At 42.9% G+C, this 20414-nt stretch overlaps 1 protein-coding gene across 2 annotated transcripts; it reads right to left on the reverse strand.

Annotated features, from left to right (window-relative positions):
- Positions 1 to 185: 185 nt before the first annotated feature.
- Positions 186 to 20409, reverse strand: LRRIQ4 (leucine rich repeats and IQ motif containing 4). 2 transcript variants are annotated; one of them, XM_027061466.2, is made up of 6 exons: positions 19934 to 20409; positions 12582 to 13629; positions 8474 to 8647; positions 6821 to 6959; positions 5602 to 5798; positions 186 to 463 (listed from the first exon to the last, which is right to left on the reverse strand). In XM_027061466.2, the coding sequence occupies exons 2-6, from the start codon at positions 13599 to 13601 to the stop codon at positions 314 to 316; spliced, it is 1680 nt and encodes a 559-aa protein (XP_026917267.1). In that variant the 5' UTR covers positions 13602 to 13629; positions 19934 to 20409; the 3' UTR covers positions 186 to 313. The 2 variants fall into 2 exon arrangements, with proteins under 2 accessions (XP_026917267.1, XP_014944028.2); XM_015088542.3 differs by having other exon boundaries at positions 20044 to 20408.
- Positions 20410 to 20414: the final 5 nt, after the last annotated feature.

Consider the following 20414-nt stretch of genomic DNA (forward strand, 5'->3'; position numbering starts at 1 on the left):
TAAATAAACTTAAAAAAAAGTTGTAGAGAAGGTAGTACAATAAACCTCCATTTGCCTATCTCATGTGTCTATACTTACTGACTTAAGGCCGATCTTGTTTCATTTGGATCCCCCACACTTCCCTCTCCCTGATATTATGCCACAGTTCCCAGGCATCATATCATTTCATCCATAAATATTTCAATAAATTGAGAATCTTTATTTTTACACATAACCATAATTCTATGAATAATTTTAGTGTGCTAGGTATCTAATTCCTAGATGTTTTGCCTTCGTAATCCATCGGGGTTCATTACCTCAATTCATTATAGAATTATTTCTTATTTTTCTTCACAGCTTTTCCTTTTGCATTTTTCCCCCCTTTCTTATCTTTTGGAGAAGTCTTTCCTTTCTTTTGCACTTTTAGTTCTTCAAATCTCCCCAATCCTTTCCGGACCATTATTCCGCGCCACCATGCCTGAATCTGAAAACAAGATAAACCCAAACAGCATCAGCTGGTATCACTCTGGACTGGGGATGGCGATCTCTTTGTTCTGGATATGTAGTTCTAAAGACGTAGAGAATGGAATGTCATTAGAATTCCACCTTATTTTCTCTCTCTCAATTGGCCAGTCATCTTGGCAAATGTAAAAAAATAAGAAAGAAAAGAAAAGTTGGGGCGCCTGGGTGGCACAGTCGGTTAAGCGTCCGACTTCAGCTAGGTCACGATCTCGCAGTCCGTGAGTTCGAGCCCCGCATCGGGCTCTGGGCTGATGGCTCAGAGCCTGGAGCCTGTTTCCGATTCTGTGTCTCCCTCTCTCTCTGCCCCTCCCCCGTTCATGCTCTGTCTCTCTCTGTCCCAAAAATAAAATAAACGTTGAAAAAAAAAATTAAAAAAAAAAAAAAAAAGAAAGAAAAGAAAAGAAAGAAAAGAAAAATTCAGTGCTTTTATGTCCCGGGCACTGTTCTAGACATTTAGGAAACAGCAGTTAAAAGCGAATGTCACTGGGGCACCTGAGTGGCTCAGTTGGTTAAGCGTCTGACTTCAGCTCAGGTCATGATCTCACAGTTCATGGGTTGGAGCCCCGCATCAAGCTTCTCACTGGGTGGAGCCTGCCAGGAATTCTTTCTCTCCCTCTCTCTCTGCCTCTCCCCTGCTTGCTCTCTCTCTCTCTCTCTGGCTTTCTCTCTCTCAATAAATAAATAAAAACTTAAAGAAAAAGCTAATGTCACTGATCTCACATTGCAGGAAGGAGAGGATACAGGATAGATGGTAATAAGTGCCATGGAGACAACAGAGCACAGTAAGGGGAAATCAGGAGGGCTTATACCTGTCTTCCCTCTGTTACTGGGTTGCTGTGCTTCTACCTACAGCCAGCCCTCACTCGTTCTGAGATCCTGTGCCCTCCACCTACTCAGAAAGATCCCACCTCTGAACCTTCCAGTGCCTCACCACTTCTCTCAGAAAAAAAGCTCAAGTCCTTACAGTGGCTCACAAGGCCCTATCCAATCTGCCCCCTCCCTCTCGACCTCACCGCCTCTTACCTACTCCCTCACCTCGCTCACTGTGCTCCAGCTGTGCGGGGCTCCCCACTGTCAGACACTCCTGGCACAACCTCAGCTCACAGCCTTTGTGTGTACTGCTTCCTCTGCCTGGAACACTCTTCCCAATATCAGATGGCTTACCCTCCAGTTCTTCCAGTAGTTGCTCACTTGTCATGGCCGTAGACTGAACCGTGCCCCCTCACTCCCTGCTCTTATGTTAAATGTCCTAACCTCCAATGTGAATGTATTTGGAGATGGGCCCTTGGGAGGTAATTAAGCTTAGATGAGGTCATGAGGGTGGGGTCTTCACGATAAGATTAGTGCCCTTATAAGAGACACCAGAAAGCTCATTCTGTCTCTCTGTCATGAGAGGACACAGCAAGAAGACAGCCATGTGCAAGGCAGAATGAGAGCTCTCAACAGAAACGGACCATGCCGGCACCATAATCCTGGACTTCCAGCCTCTGAAACTGTGAGAAAATTTCTGTTAAGACACCCAGTCTATGGTATATTGTTATGGGAGCTTGAGCTGACTAAGCCAGTCGTTTTTCCAATGAGGCCTACCCTGACCTTCCTATTTAAATTGAACCTCCCTCAGCATAACCAACCCCCCTCCCCTGCACGCACACACACACACACACACACACACACACACAAAACTTCTGGCAGTCTCAGTTCCCCTTAGCTTGAGCTTTTTTCCCATGCCAGTTATCACTTTCTAACAGACTATATAATTTTATGTTTTATATTTCATCTTTTCATTTCCATCACACTAGACTTTAGGCAATAAGAGGACAGAAAAAAAAATCTGTTTTGCTCACTGATGCAATTCCAGTGCCTAGAACAGCGCCTGGCACATAGCAAAAAGCAAAAAATAAGTATTTGTTGATGAGTGAACAACTGAATGAATGAAGTGGGTGGGCTATGCTGTTTTATGTAAGGTGGATCACAGGCAGGTATGAGGAGATGTGAGCAGGGACTGAACTAAGTGACAGCCTTGTCCGTATCTGAGCAGAGGGAGGAGCAGGGGAAAAATACTAAGGATCGTTTGTGATGTGAAAACGGGGCAGATGAGATGGGAAGTGACAGCAGCAGCACATCCGTTCAGGTGGGGATTTTCCCAGGGAACGGTATCGCCCTCTAGAGGCATTCTAGACATTCACGGGGTTTTCTGTTACCTCCAGGCTTAGCAGTCTTCCAGTTGTGTAACATGTACCCGGTGCACAGAGACTTTTCCAGGGTGTGCAGGCTTGGATGATCTGGAGGCGACCCATCTCCAGAGCTTCAGCTTGCACGTGCACCCCTTCCTACAATGTCTCTGCCTAGGAAAACAACTGCTGGTTTTCTCCATTCCCACTTCTGCCTTCACAACTGCCACCTGAATCTGACTAGGGTGTGTTGAGCTGGACTCCAGAAACCTCTGGGACACCACAAAAAAAGAGACAATATAGAGCGGCAGTATTGAAAAAAACAAAACAAATGAACAAACAACGCCATAAAACAGACTCTTAAATACAGAGAACAGTGGGGGCATGAGTGGACTAGGGGACTGGTGGTGACTAACTGTGGTGAACACTGCATGATACACAGAATCGTCAAATCAATATGTGATGTGACCCAAAACTAATATAGAATTGTATGTCGATTACATTTCAATAATAAAAGACTAGCAGTATTGATGTTGGCTCTAGGGACTAGGTAACCAATCCTTTTGTAAAGCAAGTGGTTCCCAGCTCTTTGCCCTCAAGAAAATTGGAAGAAGGCCAGGTGATTTGCCAGCTAAGAGCCTGCTATGAGTTTCTGGGATAGAAATCTGGAAGAAGTTCAGAGATGTGTGAAGCATTACCATTTGAAACAAAACAGTATGGGCGTGCGCGCGCGCACACACACACACACACACACACACACAAAGCTTCTTCCATTCTTTTCAATTTAGCTATGTAAACAAGGTTCATCTATAAAATGAAAAATGGGACTAGAACTGACATCAACCCTATCACATTCTAGCAATAAGTAATGTTTATGTGGGAATATATAAACGATGTGGAAAAGTCTCTCATCTGTGTATGTATTTCTTCCCCCAAGTCCTATAGGTCAAATAATTAACCACCAAAATTTGCAATGGATTTTATGCTGTTTTGTTCAGTTTTACGCAACTAAGAATTGTAATATGACTCAATCCAGGATGTAGAAACACTATGGCCACAGAAAAAAATTTAATTTTAAAACTTAATTTGTATAAATATTTTTGTTGCCTGAAAGTATGAAAGGTGATCTATAAATGACTTAGAATTACATATATAAAACATTAAGATCAATTCTTAGGGGAAAGTGAAATAGACATACATGTTCAAGAAGAAAACGGATATAAAATTTTTGCCTAGAAAATAAGTTTGCTCAAGTATTTTGTAAACCGATGTGACTGACAAAATCATAGTGGTATTTAGAATCCACTGGATACATTTAAGATACTGATCTAAGAGCTCTATTTCAAGATGTCAATATTCAAAACTCACTGGCAAGTAAATCCTTTGCAATAATTTAAACTTAGTGGCAAAAAAATTAAATATCAACTTTATTATTTTTTAATATTTTTGTTAATGTTTATTTATTTTTGAGAGAGGGAGAGAGACAGAGTGCAAGCAGGGGAGGGGCAGAGAGAGAGGGAGACACAGAATCTGAAACAGACTTCAGGCTCTGAGCTGTCAGCACAGAGCCTGATGCAGGGCTTGAACCCACTGGCCATGAGATCATGACCTGAGCCGAAGTTGAACGCTTAACCTACTGAGCCATCCAGGCACCCCTAAATATCAATTTTAAAATGTGCAAAAGGATGCATGGTTTTTCACAATACTTTTAGGAAGTATCCAAAAAATATTATTTTCATTCTTCCAGTGTAGCTATTCCTGAGAATATACATATTAAAATAAATAATATAAATTACTTTCCTTTTTCCTTTATGTTGCAGCTTGGGCATTATTTTCATTTATTAAAATTGTGTTGGGGCACCTGGGTGGCTCAGTCGGCTAAGCACCTGACTCTTGGTTTCGGCTCAGGTCACAATCTCACAGTTGGTGAGTTCGAGCCCTGCATCAGGCTCTGTGCTGACAGCGCAGAGGCTGCTTGGGATTCTCCATGTCCCCCTCTCTGTATCTCTCAAAGTAAATAAATAAACATTTTTAAAAAATTATGTGGTTTTGGTAGGTTACATTATCTGAGTTTAACTTCGGAAGAAGAAAGAAGGTATCACATAATATTTATCACAGAAGAGAGGGTGTTAGGTTTGATACAGATAAGGGCCATTGACAGAGGAGATCAAACTCTTGTTCTGGGTAAAAAGGAAAATCATGGATTTCAGCAGAGCAGTGATAAGATCTGACCTACATTTTAACAGCATTGGTCTGACTGCCAAGTGGAAGGTATACTGTAGGGGGTGCAGCTACACAAGTGGGGGCACTAATGGGAGGACTAATGTGGTCATCAGGTTGTGGGGCAGTGGGGGCTTGACCAGTTGAATAAAGAATACTGAATACTGACTGAAGTGGACCCTGGCCTGTCCTAGTCTGTCTGGGGATATCCTATGTCCCCATGGGCGAGGTAGGCAAGGAGAGGACAAGATTCTTTGCTTTCCCTGTTTTAAAGGCTCTTCGCCCTTCAATCCTAGTTAATGGCAGAGAAGAACTCCGGTCTCTACACCCCTGCCCTATCAGGACTTTCACTTCTGATTTTTCAGCCTTAGCTTAGTGAATTTGTTAATATAAGCTCTTCAGTCCTTTGAATAGTCCAAGAATTTTAGACTGTTTGGGGGATTTGAAGTTTTGATTTCTTTCAGCTGTGTGTCGCCTCCTTGTCTGACAAAGACATGAAGGACAAAAATGCAAAAAAAATGCTAAGATGGTATTCCAAGTTCCTCTTGCTTAATTCTGAGGATATAAAGGAAGTAAGAGTCCCTACTCTCGGTGAGGACAAGGTATAGATGTGTAAAGAGCAGCTCCAGAATAGTCTGTAATATATTTAACATTAACCCCTCTCCAAAGCAACTGTGAATGTGCTATCCAGAATTTTTGCTGCTGTTACCTTTGTTGCCATTATTTTCATGTTTCTTTTTGTCTTAAAGTATGTCCATATAGCCTGATTGCCTTCGGCGCACACTTCTTCTGGGGGGTCCTCCATAGGATTGTTCATCAGTGTCAAAACCTTTAGATTCATCAGGCTATCCAGATTCTCTGGAAGACAGGTGATCAAGTTGTCCTCAAGCAGTAATTCTTTCAAAGCTGAAACAGTTTGTTTTTAAATGATAGGTTTATCTTAAGAACAAGCAAAATTAAAATGTACGCTCTTTAATCTACTGGCTCTGAAATATTTGTTTCCTGTGCTGTCGTGTCACAAAAGACACAGGTTTCATAAGGCAGACCAAGTTCTCTTCCTTATAACAGTTCAGGGTTGTGAGAGCCAGTGCATGAGAGACAGAAAAGTAGTACACACTAAAAAAAAATTGATAATGGTTCATTCCTCCAGGGGCCAAGGACAGGATAAAGATGTATGGTCAGAAGCATTACTAAGGAAGAAGCCCACCCTCACCTCTAAACTTTGAATGTCTTGGGGGTAGGCCACAGCTTCCACTCATATTTCTTCACCCTCTTTTCATTAAAGAAAGAGTCATAGTTTGAAAACCATCTCTAAACCTGAAGATTCAGCACACTATGGCCAAAAACATTTTTTTTTTTATTTGGTCCCCCTAGAAGCTCAGCAAAAGGTTGTTAAATGGATGGATGAACTGATGCATGTACAAATAAAGACTGGTTTAGCCTAGCGTGAAATGTTTGGGTGTTTAAATATGAATCATATAGGACTTTTCATGCCAATCATACAGCTCCAAAAGTCCTGCCTTGCTGATTTCATCACTCAGGGTCAACACTTTTCCTTTCATTCAAGTGACTTAGTGACCTAGTGCAAATCTGCTGCAGGACCCCCAACTCCAAATTCTGGCATGTAATAGGTATTCAGTAAATTAGTGTTGGTTGTATGATGACCATCTGGGTGAATGCTAATTTTCTTAGCAGTTGGTATTTACTCCTCTATTCAATTTACAAGAAACAGTCTAACTGTCTTTGTGAGGCTCTTAGCTGTGCTCATCAGGCATCTGGCTTTCCTTGTCTCACTAGTGAGGCCTTCGAGGAGGTAATAGGGTAGGGCTCAGCTCTCTGAACATTGAGATTGGTCTTTGGTAAATCAAGGAAATGGGACATGCTGGCCTCACACTCCACTAGACTGAGGATCTACTAAGATTCCTCACCTTGTGCTTGGCAAATGGAATCTGGAAGTTGCTTAAGCAGGTTGTGGCAGCAATTAAGAATTTCCAGGTTAGGCATGGATCCCAAGGATGTGGGCAGGTACTCCAGATGATTGTTCTCTATATACAGCTCTTTAAGATTCTGAAAAACAGAGGTGCCTGGGTGGCTCAGTCAGTTAAACATCTGACTTCGGCTCAGGTCATGATCTCACGGTTCATGGATTTGAGTTCTGTGTCAGGCTCTGTGCTGAAAGCTCAGAGCCTGGAGCCTGTTTCTGATTCTGTGTCTCCCTCTTTCTGCCCCTCTCTTGCTCACACTTGTCTCTATCTTTCAGAAATAAACATTAAAAAAATTAAAAAAAAAAGATTCTGAAAATCATGTCAGTAGACCATAATGATCCTTACATTCTGAAAAACAGGTCAGTAGACCATAATGATCCTTACAATGATCCTTACATTCTAATAACCAGAATCATTGGTGAATTCCCATGCTCTTTCAGTGGGGATACTATTCATTAGGATAAAGGGGGAAACATACTTAAAGAGCCAACATCCAAACATAAAAGTATTTTTGGGTAAAACCATTGGATATGGTTCCCATCTACGCAGGGAAAAGAAAACATGGGAATCTAGCGTTTGTTTCACAAGAACTTTATGGAAAACTAATTTGATAATATAAGTACATATATCATTTGCTCACTTTCAAAAGCTAATTATCTATAGTAGTGTTACAGAACTGAAATTGCCTCAGGTATCAATCCAACACTGCCCAAGCAGGAGAAGCCAAAATGTGTAGATAATGAGTTAACTATTTGCAAATTCACTGGGCAAAAATATAATGTTTGCATGTCACCCTAAGATTTCAGAGAGCATGGCATGGCATGTCAAGGAGCAAGATGATGAGGAGAGTTCTGAACACAGGGCAAAGCAACGGAGAATCAGGAAGAGGACCTCTGTGCCACAGCTTGAGAAGCACCTGTGCTATATACACATGCTGTTGCTCAGTTCCACAACGAGGGGCAGGGGTCTGTCGTGGCCCGCACCTACTTCATCATTAGTAAGAGCGCAGTACCACCGACATGGAAAAAAAAAAATCAATTCTTTAAAGTCTGCATGGATTAAGACACAGTGGTAGGGCTCCTTTGAATGAAGTTATCTTGTTGCTTTGTTAGGACTTAGCACAGGGCTGCGGACCCATTTCCACAGGAAACTGGGGCAACGTTAAATTACTCTGGTTTGTTTGCCATCATGCAGGAAGGGAGGTCACGCTGATGCATCCAAAATGCGGGCTCCCAGCCATGTGAACTTCAAAATAGTACAATTTTCAGGGGCCTCCTACAAAAGCTAGAAATTAAATGGAAAGCAGTGGGGCTCAATTTCTGCAAATGAAACATGCCAAACCGTACAGTGAAAAGGACTATGGCACAGCATAACCAACAGCAATCACAACAAAATGTTCTTTGAATATGGATCCAGGGGCTCAGAAAAACAGTGGAAGCCTGAGTGGAATAATGGCTACTTGTTAGGGGGTTGGAAATCTAGTATGGATGATTCCACATGCAGTCTATGGGGACACCATTGGGTGTTCTCAGTATCAGCCAACTTAAGGAATCAGTGGGCATGTACTTCTTTGCCTAATCATTTGGGGAGGCTTACCTGTAGTTTACTAATGTCTTCTGGCATATAGGTGAGCTTGGCTCCCTGGTCTTGCCCAATGTATAATTTCTCTAAAGACTCTAAAGAAAGGATTTCTTCTGGAAATGAAGCCAACTGATTTCCTGTTAATCCAAGCATCTTCAGCTTTGAAAGGGATACAAAGTCTGGAGGTAACTAGAAGTATTCCAAAAAGATAAGTTTCAGGTCAAAATTATTTTTAACAGTAAGAAAATAAATTGGGCTTTTAGTTTTGAGGCAAATTGATAAACATCAAGTACAGCGATTTAGCAATTCCTACTGATGAAAAGTTTGCACACACCTTTGCATATAGAGTATTTATACCTGTAGATCTAAAGTCTGGAGTCCTCCTTTTTCTGATGAGCCTCTCTGCTCTTCAATTTTATGCACTGCTTTAAACTGAAGCAATTTTAAACCTACTTTATTGCAGATTTTTGAATGGTAGGGTAGCAAATGCTTGATATTACTGAAAAAGTACTAAAGTTATTGGTGTAATATTGCAACTATAATATCAACAATTTCAGTTATTGGAACTGATCAATTTAGACACATGACCTCTCACCCTAAAGGCTCAGCCATTTAGAAACTTCAGTTGAAATCTCAGTTGGAAGTAAACAAGGAAGAAGACTATTATGATTTTATCTGGTCATATTCTGCCTTCCAGTGAATCCCAAGGTTTTACAGGCCCTTTACAGGTATTAGGTAGGCATTTCAGAGACTCCCAACTGTCTGGGCGGGAAGGCCTTGGAAGGGTCGTCTATTCTAATCCCATAATAGGATGGTTGAATATATTTCACAGCTAGCCATCCAGCACACATTTAAACACCACTTCCTGGAACGAAAAGCTCATTACTTGGATGGAGACCTCTAATCGCCAGATTTCCTTCTTGTGTCAAGTCAAAGTCTCGTATGTCCACCTTCTGGTCTCTTTCTGGCACTCTGGAACCACATGGAAAAATCTCATTCTTAAAACACGGGATGGTCTCCCTATTGATTATGTTACAGAGACACCTGTTTTCTTGGAGAAAAAAGAGCCCAGCTATATAGCTCAAGAGCTTCTTAATTCACTTTGAATCACCTTCCATCATCTGGCTTTACTCCTAATGGGGAAATCGTTCCCCACAGTTCCCAGTCTTAGCCCTGGCCTCTCCTCCACCCGTTCCTCAATCCAGCACCTCTTCTTCATGAGAATGGTTACAGTCCAGCTCAGTCTGACCCCTCGATGGATGGGTGCGTTAGACACATTGGGGAATAGGTCAAAAGAAAGCCCCCTAGAGGGATAACATAGCAGTAAGTCTCACCCGCAATCTTTCAGATTTTTTCTTTATTGGGTAGGGGGAGCACCCATTTTCCTAAACATGCTATAAAGTGTTTATAGTTTTATTTATCCCTTTACTTATTTTTTAAAGTCAATCTCCAGAGAAGCTGCTGTTTGAGCTTTCCTTCTTAGCTATTTCAAAATTCTTTACCAGACACTTAGATCCCTTTGACACAAAGCGTCCAAACTAATGGGAAAATGTTTTTCAATCTAACCCCTTCATTAGAACCTAGTAATTTCACATCGCGGTTCAGCTAGCTCATAGGTTTAGCTTTTCTTTTTCAAAGCACATTGAATGTTTAAAGACTTTTTTTTTTTTCAGGATATTCAAGAGCCAATAATTAATCCCATAACAGTCACATTAAAGCACAGTGGAAGTAAATCTAGATGCACAGAAAACCTACAGAGTGTCAAATGAGGACAGTTATTACTGATGCTCTCACTGAGCTATACTCACCGTAAGGTTGAGTTCTCCCTTAACAGAAATGTACCATACAAATAAGATCCATCTAGACACACACTGAAAGCTACTTTTGCATTCACGTAGGCAAGAGAAGGCTACTGGCCAGGCTCCAGGAGCCAGAAACCCATCAGGAAAGTCTTTGGGGTGGGAGAGGTAAGGAGCTGGCATAAAGGTCACGTGTCATTATACAGACTGGGAGGTTACTGGAGGGATTAGCATAACAGGAAATGAGAAAAACAAACAAAACCCAGAAATACCATCATAAGAACTAGAGAATAGCAGGCAATGGACACAGAGATTTCCACATTCAGTATAATAATATTGAACACGACCACATTTCAGTGCAGCCTGATTTGTGGTAAAACTTGGTACCGGATGAGGCTTATCTTTAAGGAGCCATCTGTATGTGATTCCTTCCTCTATTCTGATATCTTAAAGTGTTTCACAGGAAAGGATTAGGTATCATTCATGACTCAATAAGGAATTAAGTCGATGTGTTATTTTTCCCAAAGGCGCTTTATATTTTGAGCCTCTCACTCCCAGTGTGGAATGGCAGACTTTGTCTACTGTAAAAGGAATTTCTTACCTCAGTGGTGGAATGGGGATGGGCAGAGGGCCTACGATAAACTTCTAAAATCCTCCAAAATGGGTTGCTGCCTAAGTAGAGATTAAGTCCAAGATTCTCTTCCTAAATCCTAAATTACCATCAAAATGGTTACTTCCTAAAAGGCAGTTTTGAAACTCTATAGGAATTAGAAAAAGAACAACCAATCTCCCCTGCCCCTCCAAAGTTCTAAATTAAAAATCAAATAAGAGATTAAACAAGAACAAAAACACCCCCAACAAACCTTTAAGGCCTAGGACTTGTATAAGGTATGGTGAACACAGCAGCTTGGTGTCCATGGCCGGGAAAAACACACCTATTATTTGATCACAGTTGTTGATTTCCAGATGGCCTGATTTCTCCCTCTATGGTTGTCTTTTGCTTTTAACAGAACTGTTCTTTTAAATTTTCAAATATTAAAACAAATGCATGTGTCCTCACCACCCAAATCTTTTGTTAATAAACAAAATGAATGTGTGTCAACTATAGTCAAATAAAAAGATTTTTTTAATAAAATCAAATACTGCAGTTAAAAGTGAGCTCCCCTGGGATCCTCCCCTCATTTCCTTGACTTCCTTTCTCTTCCCAGAGGCAGCCACTACTAAAAATTTAGCGAGTTTTTTTCTAGTTCATGATTTTTTTTTAAATAAATGTTTATTCATTTTTAAGAGGGGGAGGGACAGAGGGCCTGAACTGGGCTCTGCACTAACAGCAGAGAGCCCCATGGGGGGCTCGAACTCATTCAACTGGGAGATCATGATCTGAGTCCAAAGTCCAACTGAGCCACCCAAGGGCCCGTCTAGTTCATATTTTTATACTTTTGTTACATTTGTAAATATCCACAAAGTATGTATTATGTGTGTATATGTATGTAGTTTTGTGTGATTAAAAATTTATAAATGGTGAGGGGCACCTAGATGGCTCTCAGTCAGTTAAGTGCCCAACTTCAGCTCAGGTCATGATCTCTCAGTTCATGGATTCAACGAACCCTGCATCCGGGCTCTGTGCTGACAGCTCAGAGCCTGGAGCCTGCTTCAGATTCTGTGTCTCCCTCTCTCTCTGCCCCTCCCCCACTGGTGCTCTGTCTCTCAAAAAATAAATAAAAACATTAAAAAAGGTTTTTAAAAATTTATAAATGGTGTAAGGTTCTGCAGCTTGGTGCTTTCCTTTTTAATAAACATCACAATTTTAAGATCTGTCCACATTGGCACATACTCCTCCAGTTCACTTAAACCTTTAGTTTTTTAATTTTATAAATCTAGCACAATCTGTTTGCTCATTGCTCTATTGACACGGTCTCCCATGACTGTGGTGGGCTGTCAACACTGTGCTATGAACATTTTTGAACACGTCACCCTGCACACATGGCAGTTTCTTTTGGGACAAATCTGATTTTGCAGTTCACCATGACTGGAGGCCTAAGGCTGTAGGTGTCAGAAAGAAATCTGTGTGAGGAAACCCTGTTCAGAGCGGGTCTTGGTTAAGAACATAGACTCTGGGGCCCCGCAGCTCTGGGTTGGAGCTCGGTTCTGCCACGTACAGGTGTGTGGCCTTGACGGGTTAGTTAAGCTCCCAGTGTCTCATTTCCCCCACGTATCGCCGAGGAGAAGATCGCCCACGTCCAAATGAGGAGGACATCAACACCAACTCAGGGCGGGAAAAGCCCCTGTGAGGGCACAGTGACAGCCGGGAAGGGAATCGGTACCTGGCATATTTTATTATCATCCAGCGCCAGGATCTCTAGGTTCCTGAGCGCACAGATCTGCAGCGGAAAGCGTTCCAGATGGTTCTGGCTGAGATCCAGGAAGCGCAGGTTGACCAGCCGCCGGAAGGAGCGCCGCAGCGCCCGCAGGCCGGTGTCGCGGAGGTAGAGCAGGTGCAGCGAGGTCCACTTGCAGATGAGGCGTGGCACCTTCTCCAGGTGGTTCCCGCTCAGCCCAATCTCCGTCATCCCCGACAGCTCGGCCAGGGAGTGTGGGAGCGAGTGGAGGCGGTTGTGGGACAGATCCAGCACGGACAGTTTGCTGCACTGGCACAGCGACTCGGGTAGGAGGAGCAGGTTGTTGCGAGCCACGTAGAACTTCTGCAGCCTGGTCAGGTTCCCAATCTCCGGTGGGATGGCAGTTAGTTTGTTGTCATCCAGGTCAACGATCTCCAGGTTGGAGAGAGCACAGAGCTCGGGAGGAAAGACTTCAAACTGGTTTTGCTTCAGGTAGATCTCCCTCAGTTTGGTATGGTTCACTACTTCCTTGGGCAGAGATTTCAGGTGGTTTCCGTCCAGCCCAAGCAGCTCGAGGTGGTGGAGGAGTTTGCAGAGGTCCACGGGGATCTCGGCCAGGTCAGTGTGGTACAGGCGGAGCTCCCGCAGCCCCCGCAGGCCTCTGAGGACAGGAAGGGCCGAGGACAGGAGCGGGTTGTCGCTCAGGTCCAGGCCCTCCAGGCTGCTCAGCGTGCCCAGCTCTGGGCACAGCTTTCTCAGCTTGTTCTTGTTCAGGTAGAGGATCCGGACGTTCTTTAAACGCTGAATACCCCGGGGGATTTCTTCAATCTGGTTGTTTTCCAGATGCACTTCTTCTAATTCTTCGAAGTCGAAGATCTCTGGTGGAATGGTAGTCAAGCTCTGATTAGAAGCATCAATGAAAAAGGTTCTAGCAGTGGCCCGTTGTGGATCAACTTTCTGATGAATTTTAACGGAATGACCTGGTTTTATCATGTCACTTGACATGTTGATGGAAAATGCAAATATCCAAAATCTGAAATAGCATGAAAAGAAAAAAAAATCCATTTACTCACCAGGATTCTTTCTGTCCCTGAGAGAGAGAAAATTTGAGTTGCTTGAATCTAGGGCCTGATGTTCTAACATAGCATGAAATGTAGGTTTTCGTGTTTCATGTTGGGAGAAGAGTTCAAGTATAGACTCCTCCTAACAGGTTGACTTACATGAAGAAAAAAAAAAAAAGATTGTCTAAATTCAGTTTTTAAAAATCCCTATCTTGATTCTCTTTGCAGGTAGATGTGGAAGGTTGCCAAAGATTGCTCTTACCACGAACACTGAGAAAACACTTGGAAAAAATAATATTTTAAAATATTATGTTTTTTTCTTGAAGCTACCAGAGAGTTGTGGATGCAAAGGGGGCCCAACGAATTAATTCTAGAGAAGGACTATCCCTTCCCTAAGTTAGCAGAGACCAGTGGGCACTTTCATGCCCGGTGGCATTTTCAACTTTGGGGACCAGGCAGGCAGAGAAGCCAGCCTTCCATATGCACAGGCAAAGGAACTTCTGAAACCAGGAGAAACCAGTCAAGCTTTTAAAAGCCCTGTATGAGCAGCATGTGGATTAGCACGGAGGAGCCTCAAATGCAGAGCCACCTCTCCCCAGTAGACTGGGGCTGACTCAGTGGCCTAGGAAAAGTTGCAGGCGATCTGGAAAAGCAGAGAGAGGTCCTGTCCTCTCATGCTTTTAGATCCCTAAGCCTGGCTGGAGGAAGGGGCTTAAATCCCTAAGCGGGACATTTGAAATTGCTGGGAATTGAAATGAACTGCAGCTGCAACCCAGAAAGAATGGAGAAATGGAGAAATAAATCATGTCTGTGGATTAGAACACTCAATGTTAAGATGTCAGTATTACTCAAATTGATCTATAGTTTCAGTGCAACCTCAATCAAAATCTCAATAGGCTTTTTTTTTTCTTTTTTGGTAGAAGTTAGCAAGCTGATTCTAAAATTTCTATGAAAATGCAAAGAACCTAGAATTGCAAAAAACAATCTTGAATAATCACAAAATTGGCAGACTTGCACTACTGGATTTATAAATTTTGTACATCTAAGATGTTAATATTGTGTTACCAAAGACTAAGTTGTTGGTCCTTAGTACACACACATACACACATGCGCAAAGCCTAAGAAAAAGGGCAGAGAAGACAATGACGTGATGGTAGCTAGGTTGATTGTAGCATCTCTGACTTGCATTCTAGGATGGGGACTTTCCTGCTGGAGTATGGAGCCTCTCATCCACACAGAGGTCCAGTCCCTAGATGGAGGGGATGTGCTTCGAGCCCCACACTTAATATTACTGCACCTTGCAACACAACAGTGTGTGGTTTAGATCCCTGTTACTATATGCCTAGCCTCCAAAAGAGCTCTGGGACAGTGTTGCTCTCTGTTAAAGAAAAGAAAAGACTTATCACTGGTTGAATTATGGCTAGAATGCCTAGAATTATGCCAAGAATGAATTATGCCTAGAATGAGAATTACGCCTGGAATGACAAATGCCAGCATTTGTCATTTGATCATTAGGTAGATTAATACTGTTCAGTCCTGCAGGATACAATTTCCAGTGTCCCAAACTACTGACAATACTGAAGGCCTCTAGACAATCCACAGTATACAGACTAAGGTGATACTAGAAATGAAAATAGAGAGCACCCAGGACACTACGTGGGCTAAGCTTTACTCAATGCATTTAATCCTCACTAGAACCCTGAGAAGCAGGCACCATTATGATCTCTGTTTTACAGATACAGATACTAAGTAACTAAAAGGGCTTATCTCAGAACATAGTAGGAAGTGGGGGCTGGATATCCTCACTAAGGATATTTACATCATTTGTTTACAAGAAGCCTGATTTTAATAAATCAGTCTTGGGTGTAAGCATTCAGGCTTGATTTTCTTTTGCAGCCCTTCAGGCAGAGTCATCTGGGGAAGATTCTTGTGGACTAGCCATCTGATTAGGGTTAACACAAGTGTGTCTGGGCATCCAGGTGCATAAAAGAACTTATTTTTTCTAATATTCATCTTCCTCCATGATGAGACCTGCCTAGAATGTCTGAATGTGTGTGTACGTATGTTATCTCACCAGAATCTTATAGCCCACATGTGTCTGGAACCAATTTGATGGCCTCTGAAAGCTATATATATTGTATATCCATTAGCAGACTTAATAAAAGGAGGTTGTAAAGTCAGGATTTGCAACAGCTTGGCCAGTAATTCAGCCACAGTAAATAAGAATGAAGAAGATTGATTCCTTATTTGGCTATTTTTTTTTTCATTGGGATTGCTACCTCAACGTGGTCAAATTAACTTGTTACAAATCCATTTTACTGTGGAATTTCTAAGCGTCATAACCGTTGTGTAATTTCAGGGAGCCAGGTTTTGGATAGTTTAATAGTTAGCTCTTTTTTGCTTAACTTTAATGCTTGAGAAAACCATTTAGGCAAAAATGATCAGCCCTCTGAAATTTACATCACGTGTTGACACTTTGGTTTTCAAGTCTGATTACACACCAACTGGATGTGTAATGTGAATCTGATAGCATAAATAACCATTTCCAGTTAAATTAGCTTCAAGATTTTACTTAAAACACCTGGGAGATCTTCTCCCTTTAATACAGACAAGCAAAAAGCCTCAATACAGCTAGGACTGGAGAATCATGTAATGGTAATGGTAATGGTAATCCTTTGCTTTGATAACAATTTCTGGGAAACCATAAAATTCCATGAAAAATTTTGAAGTCTCAAGTAATACTGAGATGAAGACTCATATAAAATTCAGACTTGAGTGGAAAACTATTATAAGCAAGCAACTTTAGAGTTTCAGCAGAGGCAAGGGAGAATCTAATCTGCTCAGACAATAATAAAGGAAGATTCTGGGTGTGATATTGTGATAGAATATATATTTGGTCTTTGTTCCCTAGTTCCTGATACAAGAGCTTCCAAAACTTTGGTGTTTTCTGAGTGGTTGGGAAGGAGCGTCTTTTGTTATTCATAATAAGCCCCATTCAACCACACCTGAGTCTATACCGCTTACTGCCCTCTTATTTGCACCCTGATAGCTCGCTAATGGCAGCTGGTTGCCAGAGGAACCACTCACGTGATTAGAGGGGCGGAGCTTTCAACCCAGCCCTTGACCTCAGGGGAGGGGAGAGGGGCCGGATGTTGGTTTAATCACCAATTGCCGGCGATGTAATCAATCCTCCCTATGTACTGGAGCCTCTATAAAAACCCTAAACCGAGAGGTTAAGGGAGAGCTTTTGGGTTGGTGCTGGAAGGCTAATATTCCCAGAGAAGGCATGGAAACTCTGCGTCCTGTCTTGATACCCTCTCTTCCCCACATGCATCTCTTCCATTTGGCGGTGCCTGAATGGTAGTTTTTAGAATACAGCGGTAATAGTAAGTAAAGTGTTTCCTTGAGTTCTGTAAACCACTAAAGCAAATTATTGAACTTGAGGGAACCCCGACTGGTAGTCTGCTGGAACTGGCGACAACCTAGGATTTGTGGCTGGCATCTGCAGTGGGAAGCAGTCTTGTGGGACTGAACCTTCACCCTGTAGGGTCTGTGCTAACTCTGGGTACAGTGTCAGAACTAAATTTTTGGACACCTACTTGGCGTCCGCAGAGAACTGGAGACTTGCTTCTTGGGAAAACCCACACAGTTGGTGTTAGAAGTGTTCTCTAAGTAGAAATTTCATACTTAGTCCTGGGATACTGAGACGTACGATATGTTTTCTTAAGAGAAATAGAAGAAGTCTTAATCTGGTAATGAGCTCTGAAAGGCTTGTAGGTGAAGAGCTCTACCAAGCCCAGGGCCAGTAACCTTTTCCTTTTGAAAACCTGAGATCAGTGACTTAAAGGTAAAAGAGGCCTTAGAGAAACATCTGTTTGCCGGAATTGTTAGCTTGTGCCCCACCAGTGTGCCCGTATCGCCATCATCACCAAATGATCGATCTGAAATAGCTTCTTAGGACTTGTTGTCTTTAAATAGACTCAAAACGGCATTTTATCCATTTTCAAAATGTTTCTACTTTTCCTTCTTCCACACATATCACCAAACTATAGATCTAGTAATTCATAGACAATGCATTTATTATTTGTAGAATGTGGTTTTTTTTCCCTAGACTATTGTCTTGCACAATGAGCAAGAAGGTTTGAGGCACTATTTACTACTAATCACTGATCTACTTTCTCGTCTCATCAGATAATAGGAATGTAAACTTTTCCACCAACTCCCTCTACTCTTCTTTTATCCATGGGCCAACTCAATTTTTTAATAACACTCATTTTTCCACCTGCATATTCAGTACCTAAACAACATGTATGCATGATCAATACCAGAGGTCGGCACTTCAGATACTCGTCAGAAAATTCAGCCAGGAATTTGCTCTGTTCTGACACCTGCTAGCAGCTCAGTTGAATCTTCTGGTAGTTGGGGGGAAAGAGTTAATGGGTGTGTGAAACATTAATTCTCCCAGATCCTTTGAGTTCTCTCTCCGTGTTAGCAGGAAACAACTTCCCTAGACCCTATTATCTGCTTCCTCAAGATAGGACTTCCTTAGATCATAATTAAACACCATGCTGTTGGCTTTTTAAACAGTTAAACAATCATTTGAAAAATATTTCTATAAAACTATAGTCAAAGACGTGTCTGTTAAGTTACTTATATAAAGATACACCTACTAAACCTTCCTATTATAAGGTGCCAGAGGAAAGTAAATGCTGCCATTTACAGGGGCACCTAGGTGGCTTAGTCGGTTAAGTGTCCAAGTTTGGTTCAGGGCATGATCTCGCAGTTCATGGGTTCAAGCCCTGCGTCGGACTCTGTGCTGACAGCTCAGAGCCTGGAGCCTGTTTCGGATTCTGTGTCTCCCTCTCCTCTGCCTCTCCCCAACTTGTACTCTGTCTCTTTCAAAAAACGATCATTAAGAAAAATTAAAAAAAAGAAAAAGAAAAATGGGGACTACATACTTTCATATATTTTCTTTGGTTCTGACTTCTAGAAAGCCGAGATTCAAGTTAGACCTCCTGACACATAAGCACCCAGTGAATCCACTTAAGTTTCCTTGAAGCCAGCTCAGCAACATCTGTTTCCCCTACCTCCCTGCCCCTCAGCCACTAATTCTCAAGGGGCAGGTCTTTAAAATTACATCCCTCCTCCATCTGGAAATCATTGGGTTAATGAAAAATGTACTGACGGAAATGAGTTGTACATGTGGTCGGTATTTTTTTGGCCATCCTATTTGATATGCATTTTGACACACAGTCTGTAGTTCTGTGCAAATACTTTGTTTTGCTAAGGTTCATATGGAGAACAGTGCTTTAAGTGCTGTTTGGTGAAAAGCAGCTCTTTTCTGTTTGTTCTGACCTTGTTTATTAGTCACTCTCTAGAACAAAAGTCTGATTGGCACTTCTTCCTCCTTTAAAAGTGTATCCCTCCCTTCCCCTAGAAGAGCAATTAATCCTTAACAACGCCTTACTTTCCTCTACTTGACTTCAAATACATTGAGAGGGGTAGGGACTGCAGATGCTGAATTGTGCCCACATTCATGCTTTAGTATTTCAAGCTACCTGTATTGGTAGAACGGCGGCGGCGGGGGCGGGGGGGGGCGCGGTAAATGAAAACAGTATTTTCTATCATGTTTAACCTGAAGTAATTCAAGTGATGGCCACAGTCTGTGGGCTACACAGAGACCCCTGCCTCCTGGCACAATTTGCTAACAGTGGAGTGCTCTTCTGGAATTGCCTAGTGGGGTAGCTTCCGGGAGAGAGGTCTTGGGCACTTTATTTTTCATCTTTGAACAGTGTTCATAAATGTCCTGGTTTCACCTTGAGGGTCTTCTTCTATCCTCCAGGCACGGAGTCTCTGGTTGGTTCCAGAGCTCTCTCTCTCCAGGGCCCTTCAGCTGCTTCCTCTGCAGTCTATGGTTAACCCCAAACAGAAGACCTTTCCTTTCCTCCTTCCTCTTTTTCTCTCTCCCACATCCAAGTACCAAATCCTGAGCATGCTACCCTGTACCTCTTGCTGGGTTTTGTCCCCATCTCCTCCTTTCACTGACTCCAGCCTCGTCTGAGGCCCTATCTCTGTTGGGCTACTGAGGCTGCTTCAGAGTCTCCCCTAGATCCTGTCAAATCCACCCTCCACCAGCTGTTTCCTATCTGTGGGCTCCCAGCACCTTGCCCCCTATCAGCTGTGCTTCTCAGAGGATGCGCAGGGCTCCGTGTGGATCTGGCCCTGCCCGCCTTTCCCCCCCCCCCCCCCCATACCAAGCTAGGCAGCCCCAAGTACCTGTGTGTCCCCAGCACCTGGGACGGATTCGCTGGGGCCGGTCAGAGAGTCACCTCTGACAAAGAGCCCTCCCTGATACCCCCGCCCCAACACAAGACTGATCTACATACCCCTTTCAGCTTCCTTAGCTCCGGACCTTATCTGTCCTGGTGCTACCACGTTCTTCTGTACTTGGCCCCCCGCAGGTATGTGCACGCTTTGGGGAGGGGACTGTGTCACAATCGTCATTGTAGCCCTGGCCCCCAGCCTATCAGCCGTGCCCGCTAAACCTCAAGAACTTCTCCCTGCAAAGGAACCGGGGCACCCTCCGTCTGTGTTTTTAACCCAGGTCAAGGTGACCCGAAGCCAGGCGGGGGTGACCAAGGAGCCTCCATAGCATTGGTGGTCACCGCCTGCCCAGACAGGCCTCAAGGGCCCAAGTGGGTAATGGATGCGCAGCGGGCTGGAGGTGGCGTTCAGGGTCCGGCGGTCACCCGAGCCC

This window comes from Acinonyx jubatus, chromosome C2, assembly GCF_027475565.1.
Source record: "Acinonyx jubatus isolate Ajub_Pintada_27869175 chromosome C2, VMU_Ajub_asm_v1.0, whole genome shotgun sequence".
Lineage (NCBI taxonomy): Eukaryota > Metazoa > Chordata > Mammalia > Carnivora > Felidae > Acinonyx > Acinonyx jubatus.

What these genes read in the sequence shown, in the direction of transcription:
- LRRIQ4 (XM_027061466.2), bottom strand. Translation starts at nt 13,601, where the DNA reads ATGTCAAGTGACATGATAAAACCAGGTCATTCCGTTAAAATTCATCAG. An exon ending in ATGATAATAAAATATGCCAG is followed by an intron (nt 8,648 to 12,581) that starts GTACCGATTCCC and finishes GAATACTTCTAG; the next exon opens with TTACCTCCAGACTTTGTATC. An exon ending in TGAAAATAATGGCAACAAAG is followed by an intron (nt 464 to 5,601) that starts GTAACAGCAGCA and finishes TCTTGTTTTCAG; the next exon opens with ATTCAGGCATGGTGGCGCGG.